Source organism: Lissotriton vulgaris, chromosome 7 (genome assembly GCF_964263255.1).
Source record: "Lissotriton vulgaris chromosome 7, aLisVul1.2, whole genome shotgun sequence".
Classification (NCBI taxonomy): domain Eukaryota; kingdom Metazoa; phylum Chordata; class Amphibia; order Caudata; family Salamandridae; genus Lissotriton; species Lissotriton vulgaris.
In genome coordinates this window covers 1,498,692,975-1,498,718,532 of record NC_141695.1, presented here as the reverse complement: position 1 = coordinate 1,498,718,532, position 25,558 = coordinate 1,498,692,975, and the positions used below count along the sequence as shown (strand labels likewise).

The window sequence follows — 25,558 nt, the reverse complement described above, 5'->3', positions numbered from 1 at the left end:
CTGTTTTCCCATTCTTCTTTCCTTTTAATTTCACTCTTTCACAGTGTGCGTGGCCTTTGGGCTAGCGTAGGCGCGGCTTGCTTTGGACGTCACCCCTCCTATGATAAACTGTATATTGCGCTTTTCTGTTGAACTGTGCCCTTTTTTGGGGACAAGCTCATCGGTCATTCTGTTACCAGTAGGAAAGTGAAGGAAACTTTTCTTTCGTTAGTGTACGAGGATACTCCCTGAGGTCTCAGTTATGGTACCTTCTATTCGAGCCGCCCACCTATCGCAGTTGTGATATTTGATGGCGGCCGCGCTGCGTGGGAGGCGAAGGTCCTTTCTGCTGAATCACACCTTTTTTCCTCCTCTTATGCATTTCTGGATATTACAGCAATTCCTTTCCTGTATCTTATGTTTTTTCGAAGGGGAGGGGGGGGGAGGGGGGTTTACTACGTCATATTTAGCTCGAGGCTCAGCTTAGATTATAATATAAGTGAGCTCCATTCTGAAAGCTGCTGTGCGTTTTTGTCACTCACTGACACTGTGCTGACATTATAAACCACAGTTACCACACTCAGGAAACAGTTGCTTCCTCCTCATCTTTTGTGATACATTTTTTTCAGGCAGGTCCTTTTTCAAATGTATCATCTGGGCTGACCTCTGCAAGGCTTGCCACAGGCAGGTGTGTGTGTGTGTGTGGGGGGGGGGTCCTATCCTCTGTCCTCAGGGTATTGGACAAGTCAGGGGTGTCTAGAAGCAGTGGTGTGATGGCCCCCTGACCACACAGCGCTTGCATCATAGTGACGCTCAGGGCACAAGTCCTAAAAAAAGAAGTGGGGGGACTCTCCAAGGTAGGCGTGGTCACAGGAAGTGACATCACGACAGGAAGTGACATCACAACAGGAAGTGACATCACAACAGGAAGTGACATCACATGTAAGGCAGATCTATCATTTGCATATAATGCAAGATTTAACAATTGAAGCTGCTTGGTACTTAAGCCTGTGACTTAAGGTCCCTGTATGGAGGAATTAGCAGCCCAAATGTGGATGAAGTTTGGCGAAGGTGACATGAACACATTATCAAAACGCTACAGGAAAGTTTGACTGCAAGATTTTGTATACATTACAGGTTCCCAGAGAGGCTGCTTCCCACACTCGACAATGACTATTACACACAGTAGGGCTCCATATTCACGTTATTCTATCGATGAGTGTTATATGTTATCTCCCCACCTATTGTAAACTAGCGACTCTGTATTAAATAGTTTTGTCCCAGCTGCCTCTCTCTAGCTGTGGCTAGATTTATTTATTTTATTTATAAAGTTTTATATAGCGCGTACTTGATCCCGAAGGATATCAGAACGCTTTACAATTTGCAGCAAAGGTAACAAATCAGAACATTAGTCTAACATTGGGAATCTTGGCTGAAGACAATGGAGCTGCCGGGGCATTAACTTGGGTCAATGCCTAAATTTTAGATATATTAACTGGCCATTGTATTTATTTTAGCAGATTTATTTATTTCTATTTATTTTAGGAAATGTATTTAGTTTTGGTATATTTTAGTTTGACTTATTTGCCTTAATTTACTTCAGTGCAACAAAATATAAACATTGCTTTACTTTGTATTAATACTGTTTATTTTTGTGATAGTTCCTAAAAAAAGGGCCGATTATGACTCATGCATTGTAATGGTTGTTTCCCCCTTTACAGAGACTACTTACTCTAAAATCGGGGTGGGCCTAGCTCATGATGTCATTTTGTGGGGACCCCTTGAAGAAAGCGGGCAGAACCTTTGCAAAACTTTGTGCCCCCCTATCCAGTAGTGCAATTATCCAAACACTGACAGGATTGAGCCTAAATTAAAAATATACTGACATACGTAATGCCAAGTCAGACGTCATCATGGAGTCATGTTTAAATGAACAATCCAGCGCCATCCTACACCTCCCCATTCCACAAAATTATACAATTCAGACCGACATCACAAACTAGAAGGGGGCGTTGCTGTCATCATTAAACATTCCATGTGGAAACAGCGACACACGGAAGAACACACAAGGGTACACCATCATACTACTTACATTTTGTAGCCTGGTGTCAATTGTTCAATGCAGGGCTTAATTTGTGCCAGTGCTTAGCGCCGGCACTTAATTGGCAGGGCCGGGTCTGGTGGGACTCTGATACTACACGCACGAGGCGCACAGTGCATGTAAAATGTTTTAATTTAACTTACAGCACACTTGCTAGTACTAATACTTAATTAACTCCTCAAGTCTCGTGCAGCCGCATCGCATTGTGTTTAGTTTTTCACATCTCAGTTTACCCTTAATTGTTCACGATCACTTGAATAATGAAATATTCTGAGTGGGAGAGCTCTTTGGCAGCACTCTGCAAGGTTTCTCTCTCGTCACTCTCATGCTGCTGTGTTAAAGAGCCTCGGTTCTACCGCACAAAGAATTAGGGTGACCAACTGGCATTGGTGCAAATTCAGAACGGTGAGTGTAAAAATTCAGGACAAAGGGTCAAAATTCAGGACACAAATTCAGGACAGGAGGTCAAAATTCAGGACAAAACTTCAGGACAATAGGTACGTTTTACAGACACATCAGAGGTCGCGCAATAGTATATAAGTAAGCCCAGCCATTTCCAAAAGTATTCACCCATTTGCAAACCTATCCATCATGTATTTTTCCATCTATCATTTCACTCATCCATCCCTTCATCCATCCCCTCATCCATCCTTTCACTCATCCTCCATTATCCATCCATCTATCCACCCATTCACCCTATCCATCTGTACACTTATCCATCCACTCTTCATCCCATCCATCCATTCACTCATCCATTCAGCCATTTACCCTTTCACCAATCCAGCCATCCTTTCACTTACTAATCCTTCCACCCATCCACTCTTTTAGTCATCCATCCATCCTCCCTTTCTCTCTCCATCGACCCTTTCACTTAGCCTTCCTTCCATCCATCCATCCACCCACCCATCCATCCATCTACTCATCCACTCATGAATCCATCCATTGCCCCTATCACTCATCCATCTATCATTTCACTCCTTCACACATCTATTCATCCTTTTGTCCATCTACCCTCCCTTTCACTCACTCATCCATCCTTACACCCACCCTTTCACTCATATGTCCATTCATTCACCCTTGCACTTATCAATCCATCAACCCATCCATCATTTCACTCATCCACCTACCCCCCATCACCCATCCACCATCCACCCACCCACTCATCCATCCATCCTTTCACCCACCCACTCATCATCCATCCATCCATCCTTTCACCCACCCACTCATCATCCATCCATCCATCCTTTCACCCACCCACTTATCCATCCATCCATCCCTTCACCCACTCTCCATCCATCCATCCTTTCACCCACCCATCCAACAATCCCTTCACCCACTCTCCATCCATCCTTTCACCCACCCATCATCCATCCATCCATCCATCCATCCATCTGTCCTTCCCTTCATCATCCATCAATCCATCCCCTCATCATCCATCCATCCTTCCCCTCATCAACCGTCCAACCTTTTCCCTCATCATCCATCCATCCTTTTCCCTCATCATCCATCCATCCTTCCCCTCATCATCCATCCATCCTTTTCCCTCATCATCTATCCATCCATCTGTCCTTCCCCTCATCATCCATCGATCCTTCCCCTCATCATCCATCCATCCTTTTCCCTCATCACCCCCTCATCATCCATCCATCCATCCTTTCCCCTCATCATCCATCCATCCTTCCCCTCATCATCCATCCATCCTTCCCCTCATCATCCCATCCTTTCACCCAACCCCTCATCATCCATCCATTCCCTTATCATCCATCAATCGATCCCATCATCATCCATCCATCCACCCTTCCCCTCATCATCCATCCTTTCACCCACCCCCTCATCATCCATCCATCCATCCTTCCCCTCATCATCCATCCATCCATCCTTCCCCTCATCCATCCTTCCTTTCATCCATCCTTCCCCTCACCCATCCATCCATCCCATCCATTTATCCTGCCCCTCATCCATCCATCCTTCCCCTCCATCCATCCATCCATCCTTCTCCTCATCCATCATCCTTCCCCTCACCCATCCATCCATCCCATCCATTTATCCTGCCCCTCATCCAGCCATCCTTCATCCTTCCCCTCATCCATCCTTCCTTTCATCCATCCTTCCCCTCACCCATCCATCCATCCCATCCATTTATCCTGCCCTTCATCCATCCATCCTTCCCCTCCATCCATCCTTCCCCTCATCCATTTATTCTTCCCCTCATCCATCCATCCTTCCCCTCCATCCCTCTTCCTTCCCCTCATCCATCTTTCCCCTCATCAATCATCCAGCTACCCTTCCACCCATACATCCAGCTATTTACATTTTCTCTCCATCCTTCCCCTCACTCATCAATCCATCTATCCTCTCTCATTATCCATTTATTCAATCTTTCATTCATCCATTCACCCTTTCACTAATTCATCCAGCCATTCACACATCCCTTCACTTACTTACACGCCCACCTTTCCATATTAATTTTGAGCTAAGCCCTTTTGAGAAGAGGCCCATCAAGAACTTCACCCTCGCTGCAGGGGCCGTTCCAGGACTGGGACAGAAGCCACCCAGGGCGGAGACAGGATCCACCACAGGGGGGGGGGGACAAGAGCCATCACAGGCGGGGGTGGACTGGAGCCACAACATGGGGGGACAGGAGCAGGAGTCATCACAGGAGAGGGAACGTGATCCACCAGGGTGGGCACAGGGGTGGGCATGCAGTATTCTAGTATCATCTTGGGCTTCTCGCCCCCTCCTGCACAAGACAACGAGAAGACAGGCTAGGCTCTCTGTTCAAAATGTCATCCCCCACTGTGATATACAGTACTTACAGGAGATACTCCGAGAGAACTGATTGAACTGATTGTCCTCCATACTTTGTTAATCAGTGTGGGTGTGATTATGCCATTTCTTTATTGTATTACATTATGCATGTTTGAAGAACCGAGGTTTGCTTACAAGTTAGTGACAGTAATTAAGCTCGGTGAAGAGAAGCAGGTGCTGCCTCGGTGTAATCAGGGGTGTAATCTGGCCGAGTCTAGGATGTTTGGGGCCCTGGGTAGAAATGGAATGTGTGAGCCCCCCTCTAAATAGCAGATACAAGACGCATTCAGGGTTGTTTGCGTGTGAATGGATGCCTCCTGCTCCTGAACCTGCAGCCCCTCCCTCTCGGTCACCTTCAAGCACCTTTTAACAGCTCATCAAGGGCTGGAGGTGTGAGGGTTGCCATCCCGCTGTGCCTCTACGGTGCTGCTGGGGGTCTGAGCTTTCATACAGCATCGGAGTCAAGAAGGGAGGTGGGGGCAAGCTGTGCCGGGTTAATATTACGGACAAATGGTAGGTGCAGGGGCGTGGTGACCACCGGCGTGCTTGGTAACTTCCGGATTCAGCCAGCCACTCGCCCACCCGGAAATGCTTTATTTACTTTGTGCGCGCCGCGCTCCCGTTTTTTAATGGTGGACGCGGTTTTGATTTAGCAGGGTGGACGGCGTCCACCCTGAAAAACCCTCGGAAATAAGTGGGGGGATGCCGTCCACCCGCGTGGTACCCCGACTCGTGCCCTGGTGACGCTGCAAAGATGGGATTCACACGTCCAACACGCAGATCCGTGGGTAACACTTGCCGCCCCCTCCCCCCCCCCCCCCCCCCCCAGTCCCCGCGCTGCAAGGGGGGGTCGAGCTGCAGGTGCCCCCTCAGCAGAGTACTCTGACCTGAGAGCTCCGGATTAAATATGGAGGGGGGGGGGGGGCTCGCCCCTTCAAGTTTCGTTACACACGTGACACAGATTGACTCTACCACCGCTGATACTAGTTAAACGCTCGGCAGCTGGTTGGGCAAGGGATTACATTGTTGCTTAATCAGTAGAAGAAGCAAGCGGATCCATGGCTCCAAGAAAGGGATGGGGTCAGTGGTCGAAGTGGGCGGGAACGGCAGGGCCCCTACTTCTTTAATTCTGTAGATTCCGTTCCCCTACTTTTTTATTATGAACATGCTTCCCTGGACGTTGTCGTCATGGTTGCTACAGACGTCAGAAATATTCTGTTCGTGGACGGGCGGGGAGCAGAGAAGGAAAAGGTCTCTGTCTCTTACTTCCTGCTCAGACAAGACAAGGAAGGTGTCCGCTTCTGCTCTGCCGCTGGCAGCTGCCCCCTCTTTCTTACTCCTATTCCCTCTCGTTCTATCTAACTCCTTCTCACTTTTCCGAAAATCATGAATCAAGAAATGCTTCTCACCGTCTCTCCCTGTCGTCCATGTGTACCCCTGTGAAATGGATGCAAAAAAAGAAAAACACTTTTGCTGGAAATGCCGTTTTTACATTTTTCTATTCCAAAGTGCAGCCTCGGAAATAAAATGTTCAAACTCTGAAAAATAATTAAATAAAGCATGATGGAGTGTTCTTAAAATGGCCAGATAATTTTTTTCAAACCCCAACACATTAGCGCCACTTTACAGAGTTTGCCAGTAAAGCGCTACTTTTGTTTTCTTGTCTTTCTTTGAACAGCATCGTTTTCACCCAGTACCTCCTACCTGGAGGCAGGGTCAGCGCTAGGCATGGGCAGTGTGGGCAGCTGCCCAGGGCCTGGCACTCTGCCTGCCAGGATGGGGCCCCCCACAATAGCAATTAACACCCCACTAGTCCTCATGTATGTCTGCCCATCAGAGTGAAAGAAATGCTTCACAAACTGGCTCATGGGAGGGGGCCCCCCTCCTGGGGCCTCTAAGAGATGGTGTGGGAAGGCCTAGGGGAGGGTACACCTCTCTGTCAGCCAGTTCAGAGACTCGGCAGGGCACCCATTGTCAGAACTTTAGCCCACACAGGTTTAACTCGGCCCCCAAGCAATTCTCACACCTTCAGTTCGAAATGGGCTGTACAAGAGTTGGGGTGGCTAAGAAGAGGAGCTGCGGCCCAAGTGGAGTCTGCACAAAGCAGCTTCCCCGAGATCAGAACGTGTCACAGCCCTGCCAAGTATCACGCATCAGGTGTGACGCTACCGCATTTCAGTGAGGTGGTCCGCATCACCGCACTGTAATGCGATGTCACGCATATAAGGGCCTATGCCTATCAAGCGCTGTTCTTATAAAACACCAGCATCAGTGGTATAGAGGCAGGCAGCTCGTGCTGCAGGGGACACTTCTTGGTGGCTGGGTTCTGAGTTGCGGCACTGCACTTGCTATAATGTGACGACTGTATTGAATCGCTGCGGTAGCGCGGTATACTTTCACTTTTATGAGTTCACGGCCCGGGCAGCAACTTACTGAACTTTGAAATGGCTCTAGGCTGGTCTTGATGAGGTCACAGCCAGCGCAGTAATAAATCCCGTGCCCGCTGCATCAAACGCGCCTGGCCCAGCTCTCTCACCACGGCTCGGGCGGGGGCAGAGTCACCTAAGAACACCCGGACAGACTGCGGCGTCGGAGTGGTTGCTTCGCGGCTCCAGAGCACAAAGAACTGTGCCGCTGAGCCGGCCGTCCGGCCCGAGCTAGCCTGATTCGGGAGGCCGGTCACAACACAGGGAGGGGCGAGCCAGGCGGCTGACATCGCCGCGTGAAACGCAGCTCTGCTTGACTCTTTTCAAGTAAGTGTGTGTGCCTAGCCCCAAAGTTAGAGAGGGGCGTAAAGTAAGAGTACTTCGCAGTGGCAATAATTAATTAAAAGATCCTAATTAGCTGTGCTCCTGGATTTGAATTCTGACAAGTTCAGTGCAAACACGCGCCACTCTCCTCACCTGCAGCTACACACAGACTTTCACATAGTGGCCAGTCAGTGACACGGCCGCACAGATAACATGCACAGCATGACACCTTTCGCAGGCTGGCTCAGCAAATGTAACACGATTTCTCTGTGCCGCATAAACACCCACGTGACATCTACTAATGTCACTACATGATCCTCCATATAATTGCCCACTGGCTCCAGGCTGCCATGCCCCAAATGCCCGGCGTGCATGTTGCAGTCTGCCGCAATTCGTTTTCCCTTCGCTGTGGGCCAGCCAACAACTCAAACTGTGCTTTACTTTAGTCATGAGGCAATTAAATCCGGCACTCAGGAGAGGCTGGCGGGTGTCTCTTGAAGGTGGTGCCCGTGTTTGTGAGGCATTTCTTGTTGCTCTAATTTAATTTATTATGTTTCCCTCATCTTCATTGCTGGATTTCGTTCGCGAGAAGGTGTCACTCCTGGTCGTTGAAATGTCACTCATTATTACATTGACATTCGGAAAATGTCACACATACCCATCTGAAACCTTGGCAGCTATGGTGTCACTTATGTAGATTTCAGGGGCCTCCTAAATTCCCTTTTGCCCAGGGCCCCAAAAATCTAGGACCGGCCCTGCCTGGAGGTACTGCAATACCTGGTTGATGGGTGGATTGGAAAACGAAATGTGTACGGCGTCTTTGTGTTCACAAATGTGGTCTTTTGAAACCATACTGTTTACGTTTTGTAAGCATATAAGCAGTGGACATTGAAATGGGTCCTTTCTGGGCCCTGTAGTATTGTCCTTAACTTTTCAGGCAAAAATACTTGTTGATTTCTGAATAATGACTGTAAAAGCGTTAAGTTCACCATGTTCCTGCTGACATTTTACATGCTTTATTAAATCTTTCATTGCTTTTTCCAGGATGTTGTTACCTTTTCTTTTAGGCAGCATATTGCTTTTGCCTAGTGTGTAATTTGAATTGAGTCGCATCCAGTTATTTATAGCAGGTCAAATTGGATTGTAGCTGAAGGCAGTATGAGTTTCTCTCAGTGGGGCAGTACGGTGTTCAGTGAGGGAGCAGATGTAGCACTGGGGGCAGAGCTGCTAAATTAAGAACTGGGGAACCAGGTTCAGCCTTCATGAACGGTCCCCCAGACGCCTCTCCTGAAGGAGCACATTCCCATGCCAGACCTTAGAAGGCACCAGAATAGCCCTGGTGTGTTAGCACCAGCAGGTGGACCCTGGCAGTGGCAAGTGTGAGTTCACTTAGAAGGCTTGCCCACCACAATCCATACTGAAGTTCACCTCCAGTCTTGCGGGCAGGCCTACGAAGTAGCAGACCCTAGAGCAACAGTGACTGTCACTGAGGTCACAGGACCCCTGAGAAGAGCTGGCTCTAGGGCGGTGCGACTAGTGTGACCGCAACGGGCGCTGACTTTGAGTCGGGGCGTCGTATATTATGGTTTTAAAAGCACTTGCTGCCTCCTTCCTGGCCGCCAGCTATTTTTGGCAATAATAAAAATGTCATGATAACTCTGATGAATAAACTTCTTCCTAGAGCGAGATCGGAGATTTGTTTAGTGGAAGTTTTGACTCATGGAAAGATAGCGCAGAGGGTTAATGTGCCTGCTGCAAAGAAAATGTACCAGGCCCATCACAAAGTGCACATATTGTAAATAGGTCAGTGGGTTACTGCTTTTGTCAGTGAGATCCTTTTGCTACTTGCAGTTTATAAGTTAAAATCCTAACAAAGAACAGTGAGCTATTAACTTTCATCTAAGAGCTGCATACAAACTGCAAGGTATAAACTAGAGCGTTATGGTTTTTTCCCTAAGCCTTTGATTATCCTAATGTTGCAAAAGGTGTTATTTTTTATACAAATCAATAATGATTTTTAAAGAGAACCCCCAATCATGGTATTAAGTTTTAAATTCTGAGTTTGTTTCTCTCCAGGCCAATCACTATTAAATTATACTGTCTACTAGTATGGTTATCATGTGACTCCTACACCTTGTAGTTCTTTGTCTTATGTACATTTCCTATACAGTCATTTACATACGTAAAATTGATTGTCTCTGTGTATATTGCTGACGACAGAAACTCCATGGCTCAGAAACAAATGGCTCGTGCTTCCACTTTTAAGCATTTTTGGGACATTCTGTGATTAAAATAAATTCACAAAGTGGAATATGTTTCTAATGTCAATAGCTCATATTAATCGTTAAATAATCATGTGTATCCATTGGTTGAATTAAATAACATAATAAGCTGTAACTGGTCAGTGAAATGCCACACAGTTACTAAAGATTGAGATGTTTTGCGCATCCTGGCCACACCTCTAACTCCGCCCACTGATTCAATCCTCAGGTTATTCCCGCCCTCTGATTCTCTGCCCACAGTTCCCCTACTTTTTTTTCCCCATTTCGACCACTGGATAGGGTTAACAAGTAATTAAAGAACAGGAGGGGTAGCATGAGTGTAATAAATAGAGAGGTGGGTATAGGTGGAAATATCTTCGAGGGGAGGAAGGGATGGTTACTCATTGTTAGGTTGTTCCGTAGGACATATGATATTAATTTGCGCAGCATAACCGAAGGTTGTAAAACGCGAGCCCAACATGTCCCTGACTAAAGGCGACCTTGTCCACAATGGCAAGAGCCTTTATGATCATTCCTCTCCCAAGCACCGTTTCTGTGTGGTTTTTTTACGTGAAATCGAACTTGTATATTGATTTTGCAGTTTTATAGTATTAATGCCTTTGAGTGGTGCAGATTTCTGATAATTCGCTCACTGTATATGAGCATACTGCTTTATGAGCGTTTCACGTGAAAGGTTATGTTAAAGTTGTTAGTGATCTCTTGCTGTTAGTTGCATTAAGTGTAAAAGCCTTTTAGTGCTGTTTGGTCCTTTTTATGGTGAGCTGGTTTGTCAAGTTCAGATGTTGAACTTACTCATTGCTTGCTTTTGCAATTTTGGCAAAAATTAAGTCTACACTTAATTCCCTGCTAATTCTTCTTTTCCAGATCAAGACATTACCTCTAGCTAAAGAGGAAGAAACATATTTGAGTGCCTGGATCACCACTAATATATAAAGGGAGTTTGTCACCTAAAGATCTGTTTTGTTTAACACATTTACAAGTATTTCTAATAGGGTGAATCCATTCTTTGAAATACACTATTTTATTTGCTCCACACTTCACCTTTTTTGGAGCATTTAAGCTCTATTATTAGTAAATTATGGAAGGATAAGAGGTCCTATTGCTTAATGTCAAGACTCTCTGAATGAAGAAAAGTGGTGGGTGGGAACTCTCAAAACGTGCAGTTCACATAAAATAGCAAATACTTCATTGATTATCTCCTCACTCCTTAGTACCTCAGTAAATTGTAAGACACTCAAAAAAGCCTTTATTCTATAACATTCCCTAAGAGGTTTAAATATAAGTTTGCAGTTCTTCAAAATGCCAAACTTACATGATCGCCTTCTGCCAAAGGTTTGGTGGACTGTTAGAAAAAGTAATACCCACCCACTAATCAGCACAAACTTTCCATAGTTTGGGTGTCACAATTCTCCAGAGTTTCTAAAAATGTAAAAAAACATAGAATGCTATTTTGCAGTATGATAACTAGATCCATACAGATATCATCCTGAAGTGTATTTGGTGCAAAACTGACAGTAGACAGATTTAAATGTAGAGGTTACTGAAGATACCTGGAAAACATTTTGACATGACTACATGAGGTGTCAACATCATTGTGGTATATACATAAGTGTCTTCCTCAGGTCAAGCTGTGCTCTTCAGATGTTTGCATGAAATGCTGTCAGCATCTGGCTCATCAAAATTTTAATAGCTGTAGATATTAGAGGAGAATGTTAGAAACTGATAAGAAGTAATGTAAGGCTTAATACTGAGAGCTGCATTCGTTTTCCTAATACCAGAAGACAGATTATGGAGACATTGTTTCCTGATGCAGTGCCTTCCTTCTGTCAGTGGTGGTCTGAATTCTTAGAATATCTGGAATTTGAAATGGCTCTGGAAAGTGAGCAAATTAATTCGTTAGATCTACAGAAAAAAGACATAAGGCCACAAAATACAGGACTCTTTTCATGACTTGATCCACAACTAAAATATTTGTATTTTCATGTGATAAACTGTCCTGTTCAGTAGGAGTTGTACATTCATTTGAGATTGATAAAAACATTCTGAATACAGACTGTGCTTCCAATCTATTTCACAAAATGAAATTGCATTCAAAGTGAATTGCTTAACTTATTCCTAAATCAATCTCTTTACTTTCAATGTACTGTGTGATGGGAACATTTCCCAATTACTTTAAAGCCGAAGCAATATAGAAAAGTGGCTTATTTTTTGGTTATATTGCTAAACATAAGATAAAACACTATTTATGTAATATTTAAATAAATAATATCTTTACTAAGTGAGTTATAGATCATGTTTTTGGGTAAAGGGGATTTGCGTTTGACCTTAAATGTTTTTTAAATTAATTTGTAATGAGAATGGCCCTTATTGTTCCATCTAGTTTTGTTAATAATATGAGTAGGTGATCTGCTTTTGATCAAATATATGCCAGCCACTCAGCACAGACTACAGCAGAAGCAGGACACGTCCTGTTTTTACTCTCCAGGTTTTCATTTAGTGCCCTGGTTTCTCCTAAAAATAAATATTCGGCACTGAACTATGCAACTCAGCGGCCAGTTGCCTTTTCAGTATTGATTCTGCACTAAAATCACCCATGCTCAACTACAGAGGAGCATACCGTTTTCACAGCCGCTTGCAACCCCGGATGTTAATTAATTAACAGCATTCCAGCATAAGTCAGCTTGCTCACCTATGTATGTCCTGAAGATGAACTCAAATAATTGAAACGCCGTCGACCCCCTACAACATGAACTCATTTTACTTTGTAAAATTCCTCTAAAGGAGCTTCTATTACTGTTGTCAATGCAATGTCTTCATTTTAATATCACCCTTACTTTTCACTTCACGCTTATTGTCACTTATTGTGTGAGCACCTGAATACTATTGTTGTGGAATAAACATCTGTCATATACTGACCTACATGTCCCTACTTATAATTCTTACCGCTCTCTTTTAAGAATCATTGCCCACACGCATCAAGGGTTTTTGCATTCGCAAACGGTGCGAATCGCAAAAATCGGCCGTTTGCGAATGCAAATCCCTTTTTTGGGATGCATTAAGGTTTTGGCTTTTTTCGCAATTTAAGAAATCGCAATTTATTTGCGATTTCTTAAATTGCAATGCATGATTATTTTGAAATTGCGAATTCGCAATTTGGAAGGGGTAAATTAGCATGAAGTTGAACTTCATGCTAATTTACCGAAAACTTTCAAACATGCACTAGTTGCATATTTGAAAGTTTTAATTTACACACACACATGTCCTTGGGTCATGTGTGTGTGTAAATTGCACTTAAAGTTAAATTTCAGGGGTGCAGGGAGGGGTTCTTTGGACCCCCCCCCCCGCCGCACCCTTGTAATTGCATTCACATTTTGCCATTCGCAAAATGAAATTCGCAAAATGTGAATGCCTTCCCATTCATTCCTATGGGCCTTTTGGCCCATAGGAATCAATGGGAAGGGTTTCCTTAATTGCGATTCGCAAATTGTGAATTGCAATTAAGGAAAAATACCGAATCTCAAAAAAAATGCAAATTTTTCATGCATTGCCGTTTGCGATTTCTAAATTTTCCTTAATTTTCGCAATTTAGGAATCGCAAACGGCAACAATGATGCACGTGGCCGTAAGTTCCTACTCTCAATCATAGTGCCCCCCTCAGGGTCACTTCAGCTTGGACCTTTAGGCCACACCAGAACCATTGTTTCCCAAAACAGCTTACCACCCCAGGTTCACATATTGGGGTACCCATATTCGCCTTATTACTTACAAATAGTAGGGAAGGCAGAGGGTATTATTGGCTTGTAATCTTGTATAACCCTTATGTAGTAATTCTTAGTTAAATGGGGAGTAAGGCACGTTGTTGTGCATTCCCATTCCATGCATTACTTCCTACCAGTTGGTCAGTAAAAGTCTATTGACCCGTTATCCCTGTTCTAAGTTGGAATCAAAAGTTACACTATGTCTGTTGACAAATTGGACATTACCTGTAGCTAGGGAAGAAATTTTGCTTTAGATTCCCCTGGAATAAATATTTGTAAGTCTGAATGGGTTGAAATAGAGATAACGTTATCAAATCATGTATGGCCCAATTTACAAAGCTTTCTTGAATGAGTATTTGTTTCTTACTCCAGAAAACAAAGGAGTAAAATCAGAGTATGCCGCATCTACTCACTGAAAAGTCATAATGAATTATATTGTATTATCTATATAGCGATCACTACCCTATGTGAGTAGGGTGACCAAATGTCCGGGATTTCCTTGGACAGTCTCAGTTTCCAGAGGACTGTCCGGGTGTCACAACACGTTTCTTAGTTTTAAATACATGTCCCGGCTTTTGGGTAAAGGTCCGGTAATTCTGCAAAGCAGAATAGAAAACTATGCTCTCCTTTCAAAGGGGCCTCTGCAGTCTCAAATAATCAAAGTAATGTATCTAATTCATTCAGGCAGTACACCAGGAGGCCCACTGCATGCTTCCAGTGGAGAAGAGATAGACAGGGTAGGAGAGTGCAGGGTGGAGGTCCCGCCATAGCTTATGGTATGACTATATATTTATTTATATATATATATATATATATATATATATATATATATATATATATATATATAACAACTTTTTTTTTTAACAAGGCAACGCAAAAACTGGTCACCCTACAAGTGAGGCACTAAAGCAATTAGCCACAAGGATAGCAAGCTATACTGTATAGGATGTGTTGTTAGTGGGGCTTGGGTGGTGTTTTCGTTTGAGGCTAGATGGGAAGTGTTGTTATGCTGCGCGTGATGACCACTGAACTGCATTTACCGTGTTATGAGATGCAGTGGCTGGTGGTGTGATGGGCGAAGGTATGTAAAGAGAGAGAGATGCAAAATTATAACAATGATAGGGACTGACCAGAGATGCAAAATTATAACAATAATAGGGACTGACCAGCTTAGACACAAAGGGGCAAAGGGATCCTGTTTGTACAACCAAAAAGTGGGGTTTGGAAAAGGACCAGGAATCCATACAGACACACGTGCCAGCAGAAATACTGTTGCATGAGTAAAAGCATGCCAGAGGGGCAAGAATAGGAATTGATGACAAAAGCAGTAGCCATGCATCATTATGTATTTATTTCTTTTATACTATCTACTACTGAACAAATGTACCCCATGAAGGAGAAAGGATTTTACTTTTGTACGGAGCGAAATGAGGAAGTTATTCTACTATGATGAGGGCGGTACCTGATTTACGTTGTGTCACTTGGAATGTAAGGGGGCTACACACAATGATGAGGCGCCATAAGGTCCATGCGTATCTGGTCAGGAGAGGAGTACATATAGCACTGCTCCAGGAAACCCACCTTACGAAAACAGAAGGTCTGGCACAGCATAGGTGGAGAGGACCGGTTTTTAGTACATCGTACTCAGCATTTGCACGGGGGGCATTGATTTGGGTAAGGGCAGAGGTCCCTTTTCAGGTCACAAAACAAACCATAGACCCTGAAGGCAGATTTTTAGCGGTTGAGGGGCGCTTGCATAGTAGGGACATAGCGCTGTGTAGTGTATATACACCAAACATAGACCAGGCGCGCTTCCTAGACCCCCTGTCAGGCACATTACTTTACAGGTCCGGTAGTGTTGGGAGGGGATTTTAATTCCATAGTGGATGTCTCTCAGGACAGATCACCCCCCCCCCGCCCTGCTAGACTCCCCTATCCGCAAATTAGCCAAATGTAGCCTGGATTGGCAAACCAGATGGAACTTAGTAGGCATATGGTGAACCCACCACCAGCGAGACCGAGATTTTTCCTACTTTTCAGCAATGCACAAACTACATGTTCAGCTGGATGCAGTCTTATGTTCCTTCCATAATCCACTCTGAATATCTTGCTAGGACACTGTCAGACCACAACCCGTTACTGATTACTATGCACTGGATAGCGGAAAAATCCGACATCCCCACTTGGAGATTGCGCCCTGAAAGGTTAGACGATCTGGTTTTCCTAAGGGAGATTGGAGAGGGGATATTACATTATTTTAATGAAAATGCAGGGACAGGTTCCACTAGAGCAATGGAGTGGGACGCCTTTAAGGTGGTGATAAGGGGGCTCTGTATTAGTAAGCACGTAAGAGTGTGGAAGGTGTTGCTGCAGGACGTAGACAGGGCAGCAACCAGATTGCTGTTGGCTGAGCAGGCAAGAACTGAGCATCCCGAAGTACAAGCAGAGGTAGTGGAAGCAGTGACGGGGGAGATAGAGAGACCACGATGCTTCGATTATAAAAACTATGTTACGAAGGTTCATGCTGAGGGGGACAAGGCGGGGACGCTATTAGCATGGTTAGCCAATCCTACTTCACGAGGCTGTCCAATCATGGCACTTAAGGCGCAAGATGGTACCACCATATATACTCAGCGAGAGATTATGGCTCGGTTCTTGGAATATTATGAAGTGTTATATGAGAGCTCGCTGGTGGTGGGAGAATCTGAAATTGACGCCTTTTTGGAGAGCGTGCCCCTCCCTCAGCTAGAGGAGGAACAAGCAAAATGTTTGGTCCGAGATATAACACTTGAGGAAATTAGGAGCGCAATTATGCATATGGCTTGCAATAAGACTCAGGGTGTTGACGGTTTGCCAATAGAATTCTACTCGCGATATGTGGACTTGCTGGCTCTGCGGTTGCTGGAAGTTTATAGAGAGACGCAGGACCTGGGTCAACTTCCTATATCGAAGAGAGAGGCGCTCATTATCCCATTGTTGAAACCGAGGCGAGAGCTGCTTATCGACCATTATCAATGTTGGCCACTGACTATAAGATCTTGAGTCGGTTTTTAGTGCCTCGCCTCCTGCAACATATGGCCGGTTTGATTCATGGGGATCAGGCTGGGTTTATTCCAACTAGAAACACAGTCACAAACGTGCGGAGATTACTGAGGATTTTGGGGAAGGCCCATCATGGCTCATCTAGGTCTACGATACTTTCAGTGGACATAGAGAAGGCCTTTGATAGTTTGGAATGGTTGTACTTGTATAAGACACTGGGGCGTTTTGGATTGGAAGATGCATTTGTAGGCTGGCCTAAGGTGTTGTACACCTCCACAGTGGCCAGGGTGAGGGTGGGGGCGTTAATTTCGCCCGGTACTGGGTGTCCCGCGGGACGAGGCAGGGCTGCCCACTCTCTCTGCTATTGTTCGCTCTGGCAAGAGAACCTTTGGCAGCGAGAGCTAGATTGGGACAGTGCTATGAGGGCTTGGAGTTCAGAGGGGATAAGCAGTATATTTCGTTGTATGCGGATGATCTATTGATGTTTCTGGCGGATACGGAGGGAGCACTAGAGGGAGCTGCTGGCTTGTTGTAGAGTTTTGTGACATTTCAGGACTAAGCGTGAATTGGGCTAAGCCACGTCTATTCCCAGTGAAGTCTGGCAGGCTACCACCTACGATATCACAAAATGTGTGCTGGGAACCGACATGTTTGGCATACCTGGGTGTGCATATCTACCATGAGGTCAATTATATGTTAGAAGGGAGCGTAGGGAGATGCGTGAGAGCTTTGAAGGGTAGCATGGCATTTTGGTCTACACTTCTGTTATCTGTAATGGGGAGACCGATTGCCGTGTTAAAAATGGTGGAACTGCCTAGGCTGCTGTATTTTTTAGAACGTTGCCCATCTGGATACTGGGCTCCGTATTTACATTACTGAAATCCATGATTGTAGGGTTCCTCTCGGGATCTGGCAGGCGAAGAGTGACTAAAACAACGCTGGTGAGACCGAAGGCAGAAGGCGGGCTAGCGGTTCCTGACTTGGAGCTTTATTATTTGGCAGCTCAACTCCAGGTCTTGACACAGGCAGTTGCAGTGGAATTTAGAGGCCCTGAGATATTGAGAGGTAAGGGGATTCCGAGGCACATTCTATCCTTTATAATCTTACAACAAAAGCTTGACCTTAGGGATCTCTCGTTAGAAGAGAAAACATTGAGATTATGCTGGAATCGCAGCCAGTGAAGAGCTCTAGTGCTGCATCCCTATGCACCAGAAATTCCGTCGGGAATGATTACGGCGTTACCCCAAGGTGGAGACTGGACGTCCTTGATAGAGTGGGAACAGGCGGGGATCCAGGTCTTTGGAGATTTATACGAAGATGGTGAATTGCTGACCTATCGGGCACTGCGGGAAAAGTATGATATCCCTGGTGGAGTATTCTTGCTGCACGCAGCTCTGGTGTATGCAATTCGGAAACATTGGGGGAGGGATTGGTAGAGCCCAAAACAGCGATGGCATGTCAGTATGTAGTGATGGCAGTAGGGACATTTAAAGCAGTTACGTGCCTTTATTCAAAAATGCTAAACGAGGGATTTTCCCACTGGATACCATACAAATAAAATGGGAAGCTGCATGGGGACATATCCTACGCAGGGCTTGGAAAAGTACCAGGACTGCACGGTTTCAATTGGTGCACTTCTTTATACTACACACAGCATACCTGACACCAGGTAAGATCCAGACGTATTTTAAAGTTGATGATGCAGCATGCCCTCGGTGCACAAGTGAAGGGGTGGAACTGGAACACATGCTGTGAGAGTGTCCAAAGCTGGGGGATTATTGGGACGAAGTGGGAGGCCTGTTGAATGCAGTTACTGAGCGACAATTAGATTTTGACACGGCAACATGTATTTTACATTGGTTCCCTCATACCTCCACGACAAAGGTGACAAGTAAATTCGTAGATATGGGATTGATGCTGGCAAAGAGGGAAATAACGATGCACTGGAAGTCAAAGGAGCGTCCCATCAACAAGAGATGGAAGGCTGAGATGAATAAATGGGCTAGTAGCAAGAGTGTTATTAGATTTCAACAGGCACGACGCTTGAACAATGAGAAAGCACTGGATTCGGCGAGAGCATGGGAGACATTGGTACAATCTCTGTCTGACCAACAATCAGAGGAGGAAGGTGTAACTAAGTGAGGCCCCTTATATGTCCATCATGGGAAACCTTGCATTATAGATGGATCACGAAATGTGCTTGGGATCTTGTACTTAATGTGATACACACCGATGGGGAGGGAGGGGGGTGGGTCGTAGTTGGGTTTAGGAGTAGTATTCGGTAAGCTGCCTAAGGTACCTAAACTGAGAAGCATAGTATGGTTTACATTTGGATCACCCTGCCTTTATTGTATTGGGAATTGATGCATAATTGATAACTCGTGAACTAATGCGATGGGGGGGAACTAGTACTTGACTCGGAGAGTTATGTTTATGTGACTGTAGACTGTACAGTATTTTGTACTTTTGTTAACATGCAACTAATAAAATATTATTATTTTTTTTAAATGAAGGAGAAAGGATATGTAAGAGTAATCAAGGTTGGCAACCTGAGTAGAATTGACATATACTTCAAAAGGCTCATATTCCACCTACTTCTTCTTGGCCAAAGGAAGCCAATATCTGAACAGGGGTTCATGCCCCAAACCCTGATGCGTCTCTCACGTGGATGAGCCTTAGTGGGGTGGTAGCTCAGACCCCAGCTAGAGGGGCAGCCTGCAAATGCAAGGGTGGGCAATTAAGTGCTTGGTAGATTGCTCCCTTGAGAGCACAAGAGCAAATCGGCTTGCCTTGTGTTACCCTGCTGTCCTCATCCTTCCATGCACGCCCTATACTTTTCAAGAATCCCAGAGACCCTTGTACTTTCTAGTTTACATAATGAGGTATCCATCTAACCTTCTAGAATTTCCTCCAAGAACACTACCCACTTTCGTTATTGGTATTAAATGACATTTCAGGTACAAAACAGACAATGTAGTGAAAGGAGACTACCCTGCTTTCATTATTTCACCAAGGAAAGCAACATGGCACCAATTTGGTAGTTCTTAAATGCTCAAGCCTAGTTTACTTGTCTGTGGCCTGTGATCCTTGTGAAAACTGATGACTATTACATGATGCTCATTCCTTAGGGCTCCTTGCTTGGCTTTGAAAAAAAGTAGAACTTGACAATCCCATGATGCCCTTCCAACTCATGTTCATTCTTCTCTTTGCTGGATTTAAACAAAGTTTAATGGCATTCATAATCACAAGATAGTAGATGACAGCTATACAGTTCTTCCACCTTTAGTACAAAAGTAGCACAAACAAGTGTTTTCCAAAAGAGGCATCAACATTCTATTTTAGAAAAGTAGAAACCCAGCCATAGAACATTTCTTTTGAAAAATATAGGCCTAGATTTTATATTCCAATAAATAAAGAAATAGAAATGGGAGTGGGATACTAGATGTTCTCTTAGACCAATTGAAGAATAGGTTAACGTAATCCACTGGTCGTCTTTAGTCAAAGCCAGCATTTGAGAGCACAATACACCATGGTATTCATCTTTTATAGATGTGCCAGACTACCAGCTTCCCTGTCCTGATTCTAATATTGTTTAGTCTGATGATCCTCTTGTGAACTGATATGCACAGTTGTTCAAATTACAGTTTTCTCTCTTAAGATGGAGGTGGCATCCTTTCTACATCCGCAGTGGGGTATAATAATGTATGAAATAGCTTTTCATCTAGAGGCAGTCATTTTCTGAATATTTATGGATAACTTATCTTTGCAGATAGACATTTGACATTTATCAAAGAATCACTTTTTCACAGTGCCTCTTGAAGGCACTGATGGAGGATAATCACCCCTCTTGAGACAATCAAGAGCTTTGTTTTACAAAAAGCGGTCATTTGTTGTAAGGTTGTGTAAGCTTTTTCGTCTTTTACCTCATTCAGAGAAGGTACATTGGAATGTCTGTACACCTTTCAGTTAAGACACCCAATGAATGAATAAAGGTTGTTGTGATTTGTGCAGGGTTCTGTCAGATGTGGTGTGATTAAAGTGTCCTGGAGAATATGTGTTGCCCTTTAACATAACTTGCTCTGTTTGGGTTGCTATGGTATCTTCTGTCGACCCTGACATTGCTCTTTCTACGAATCATGGACTTGGAGCGAGTGAGCTTGTGTACAGAGTAATTTTACTGGCAGGCAGAGTGCTTATCATATATGGAACATTCACACACTTACACAGAACAGCTCACCAATCTCTTTCTTCTCATTTCTAATAACTCAAGAGATAAGGTTGGTGTTTGCCCGCACAAACATGAGGCAAATTTGAACCTCTGCAATATCCACTGGCTTCTACCTTTATCTCAAACTGAGGCAAATTTCATAAATTCAGCAATATATCAATGACAGTGAAACAATTGCCCCACAGAAACAACAGAGAAGAGTATTTTTGTAACCATGAAGATTTACTAACAAATTAGTAAATTTTCAATCTCAAATCGAATCAATTACGCATAAATCAGTAGTCTCATGGATACAACTTGTATGACTAAATCCAGACAATAGATATTGGCAAAAGCAAGTACACATTATTAAAGACAGCTTATGCAAAGTAAAATCAAACTCCAATCTTTTGAAAGGAAAGTCTCTAATGCTAAGCCACGGTTGTGGGTAAGTTGGGGAATTTGGGAACAGCAGGTGTAAGCAAATATAAAATCACAAATGGAACCAAATAAAGGTTCCAGTTGGAATCAGAAGGAAAGCGCTTTTTCTATAAAGTTAAGTCTAAAAGCAGGACTATACGGAGCATTGGGTCTCGAGAGTAGAGAGGTATATCCGTCTGCAAGGGTGGGCAGGGCAAGTCTTCTGCTAACTAACTCAGTTTCACACAGGTAAAGCATGACATTAAATCAGTGATATATTGCATATGTCCCACTGAGTGAGATCCTATCAAAAATCAGTGTTCCCATTGTACTTGGTTGTGGCCTTCTCACAGATAATACAGTGTCAGAGTCTTCCCACATCACAACCTTCACAATATCTCACAAAGGAATATTCATCTCCACAGACTCCCATGCAAGTGCTGAGAATCATTGTCCAACCAATTGGTTTCAACAAACACAGCCTTCACACAGTAAGAAAACATGAAATAATACATTTAATTGAACTCTGGTGCCTGAAACAAAAGAGAGCTATGCACAGCAATCAAAAATGCAATGTTTAATTTGTTTAATTTTGAATTGGAGAAGTGTGGCTCACTGGTTAGAGCAGGCAGGCCCTGAAGCAGAGGTCAGACCCGGGACCAGGGTTCAATTCCCGACGCGGCAGGGTCTTGAGCTCAAATGTCCATGGACTCGATAATTCTCGCTTCGGTGCCTGACCTAATCATGGGTTCACACTCTGCAACTCTGGGCATTAAGCTTGCTTAATCTCCACAACGGCCCCCCGCGGCGGGATGCCTGGCTTTCACCTTGGGGATGCCCTGTAGGGGCTATCTCACAGGGAAAAACCAGGACGGGTTCCCAAGGCAAGCGCGGAGATACCCCTTCGGGGGTCGATTCAGGCGCTATATAAGAAACATAATAATAATAATAATATGGAGTTGGCCACCTATAACCATGTCAACTAATGTCAATTTTAAGATGCACATATTCTAACTATAATTAATAGAAACATATACAACACTCTTTTTACTCAAACTAAATGTAAAATAATGTGTGCACTCATATAAGTAATGGTTAAGTATGTTACAAGTTAACATCTTATTAAGGGCAAATAAATTAGGGTGATTTCGCATCAGCATTTCTACCTACTGTAACTGTTTGTCCTCCCTTGAGTTCCAGGTTGTTGAGCAGACAAGAGGCATGGGTCCTCATGATGGAGGTTGCCTCGAGGGAGTAGTTTTTCATTACAGAAGCTATTGTTTTTTCACTATATTACCATGGTGATTTGTCCACTGTGCATGGAGCTAAGACTAATCCATCATGGCTGCTTCAGACCCCCTGTTTTACTGTTCGAATTTACTGTATTAGTTACAATTAAGCAGATCTCAAGTTATGTTTCCAGGCATCACAGCTCTTTCAACTTGCTGTCTGAGTCGTTGATTCTTCGTTATAGGATATTTTTAAAAATCCAGTCTTTTGTCTTCCAGACTACTGTCTTTATACAGGTGTTTTTAACATGGCCCGGGTGCAATTCTATTTACATCTGAGGAATCCGAGGAATTTCAGGAATTGTGCATTACTCTTGTGATATGAAAATATTAAAATTATGAGATTACACCAGCTTGAGTTAAGAATAATTTGGGGGAAATATCCTACTGCCGGAGCACAGGAACAACGAGCTAAGAGAAAGCGTGCAGATGATAGCTACTGCGGTTTGAGTCTTGTAGCATTTAGTGCTATTTTCTTAGCGCAAAATGCATCCTCTGATCCCTTTTGGACACAATGGTGCATTTTGTAGTAAGAACATGGCACTAAATGCTGAATTTCGCTTCTCATGCAATTACACATAATTACTAGGTCATTTTGTGGTAATTACGAATAATCAAGCTAGAGAGAGTGACGCCAGTTACTCCGACCCCCCCCCCTTATTTTTACCTCTAGTCTGGTCTAAAGTTCTGGATCCTTCTTACCTGCAGTTCCAGGGCCAAAGACTGATTATTCTACAAACCAAATGGTCCTACCAAAGGTCTTTCATTCAAAATGTTTTTCATGCTTTAATGGCTTTCTTCTTGTGCTGCTGCTTGGTGGTATTTTCCAGGGCTTCTTTTTGTGTGCATGGGTTACATTCAGAGCAGACAGTATTATTTCAGAAAGGGGTCGCTGACTATACTTCGAGCCCTGTGCACAAAGAAAATTGTTTCTAAACCGGTATCACTTTAAAATTAATTACATTTGTACTGGCCTTTCATTCAACATGTGTTGAGAACACAATCACATGCCTCCCCCAAGAAAAGTAGTTGGTTGGAAAGAACCATGAAATATTTTATTGGAAACTAATGTTTGAATACCAACTTCAGTCAACAATGGTTTTTCTAATTTTATTCATAGATTTGGCTGGAGATGTTCTGCAATTACAATTTGCTCTTTTCAAAATTTACCATTGACCACCTTGTAGTGTGTAACTAACATTTTTGTCAGAATACATTTTCAGCTTCTGTGGCATGCCACTTTTACACTTTTGTTTATTGTACCATATTATAGATTTAAAGACTGCAGCTAAGGGCTGTATCAGTTGTTAACACCTTCCATGCTCATGACGAGCTCAGCTCTTCATGAGCCGTGGAACGCTCACACGCGGGGATAATTCCCCTGCTGTGCTGAGCGTTCCACTGGAACGGGTGCAGCAGTGACGAGCTCAGCTCGTCATGAGCACCGGAGCGCTGTGCCTCATGACGAGCTGAGCTTGTCATGAGCATGGGGGCACTGTGCGCGCCCCCCAGCACAGCGGGGGAATTACCCCCGCAGCGAAGGGGTTAAAGGCCCTGAAGCCAGCGAGGGCATATAATGAGGGAGAGAGCATTTAATAACTGGTATATCTAAAGGCAGAAGGTCTATAAGGCTACTAGAACATTCCACCTACTGATGGTACAATGTTCTAAATTAAAAAGTGAGAAACAGAAAGATAAACATTGGAATGTTGGAGCAGAAGGTTTATACTAGCCATCATTAACCCTGAGACACTTCATTCTGTTCAATAGAGCTCCCAATATTCTAATGTTCCAATACTCCTAAATCTTCTCCAATATCAAATTATTTCAAAATGCAATGGCATATTTTCCTCTGGATTTCCTCCTTAGAAGTGGGCAATTAACTTTGTGTTTGTTCGTGAGCACAGAAAAGCTATTTCAAGGTCACTAGCTAACAGTCTGATGAGGACTGTGTAGCTGATAAAATCCTGTGAAATTGCAGAATAATAAACGCAAAGGTAGGCCTGAAATATTTCCCACTGTAATTCGATATAGGTGCTTTTAAAGATCGGCCCCTTAAATTGATTCAGTTTCACTGAAGGTGACTTGTGTTGACACCCTAGAGCCAACGGAACATTTGCCCTATGTTAACAGCCAATAAAAATATTGACATATTAACTTCATAATGGCTGACATTTAACGTAATGTTTGCAGGTGTAATTTAAACCTTTAGGTTGTGCATATGTTTAGGTACGGGTAACAGAGCTGAAGCGAAATGTCTTCTTTGGAGATTTACAATGCATGCATCATTATGTAAAATAATCTATTATATTTAAATGTATATTTGTAAAGTAATTGTATATCTTACAGATATAAAATGACGGCTCTGATTAGGATCGTCTTTAAACCACCTTTGTTTTTTTATTTTTTATTTTCAGGTTGAGAAAAGTTTGGCAGAAAAGGAAATGTACAATAAAAAATTGTTACTTGACCATTTCTCATGGCACGGTATGTGGTACAAAATTCGAGAAAACTTCAGGATGTGTTCAATTGTATTGTATATTTAGTTTGTAAAGCAAGTCAAGATTATGAAGAAGCATTTAGATAAATTAGGTATAGGGTGTTGTATGAATGCAGAAACCTTTGACTTATGCAAAATGTACTCAGTTAATGAAACTATAATATGAATGATTGTTTTGTAGACCATAAATAAACGAAATGACCTTTAAACGCTGAAAAAAAGAATGTGACTTATTTTATGTACTTTAGAAGCATTTAAGGAATGTGTTGGGACTGTAGTCTTCAAACCTGTCACGCGCAGGTCTCAAGTGGAATGATCCGTCTACTGAGCTCTCCTGGAGGCAATTGCAATTGTAACAGTCTAATCAGTATTTATTTGAAGAACAAAGTTGTTTCACATAGTACAAAAACGAGATTAAACAC

General features: G+C 43.6%; 1 protein-coding gene across 1 annotated transcript in view; it reads left to right on the top strand.

Moving 5' to 3' along the window:
• LOC147705870 (arf-GAP with SH3 domain, ANK repeat and PH domain-containing protein 1-like) overlaps positions 1-25,558 on the top strand; it is a 1,082,966-nt gene that overhangs the window by 622,522 nt on the left and 434,886 nt on the right. Inside the window, exon 11 of the mRNA XM_086932322.1 lies at positions 25,054-25,123. Coding sequence (XP_086788448.1) covers positions 25,054-25,123 — 70 coding nt within the window. The remainder of the gene's footprint in view (positions 1-25,053; positions 25,124-25,558) is intronic.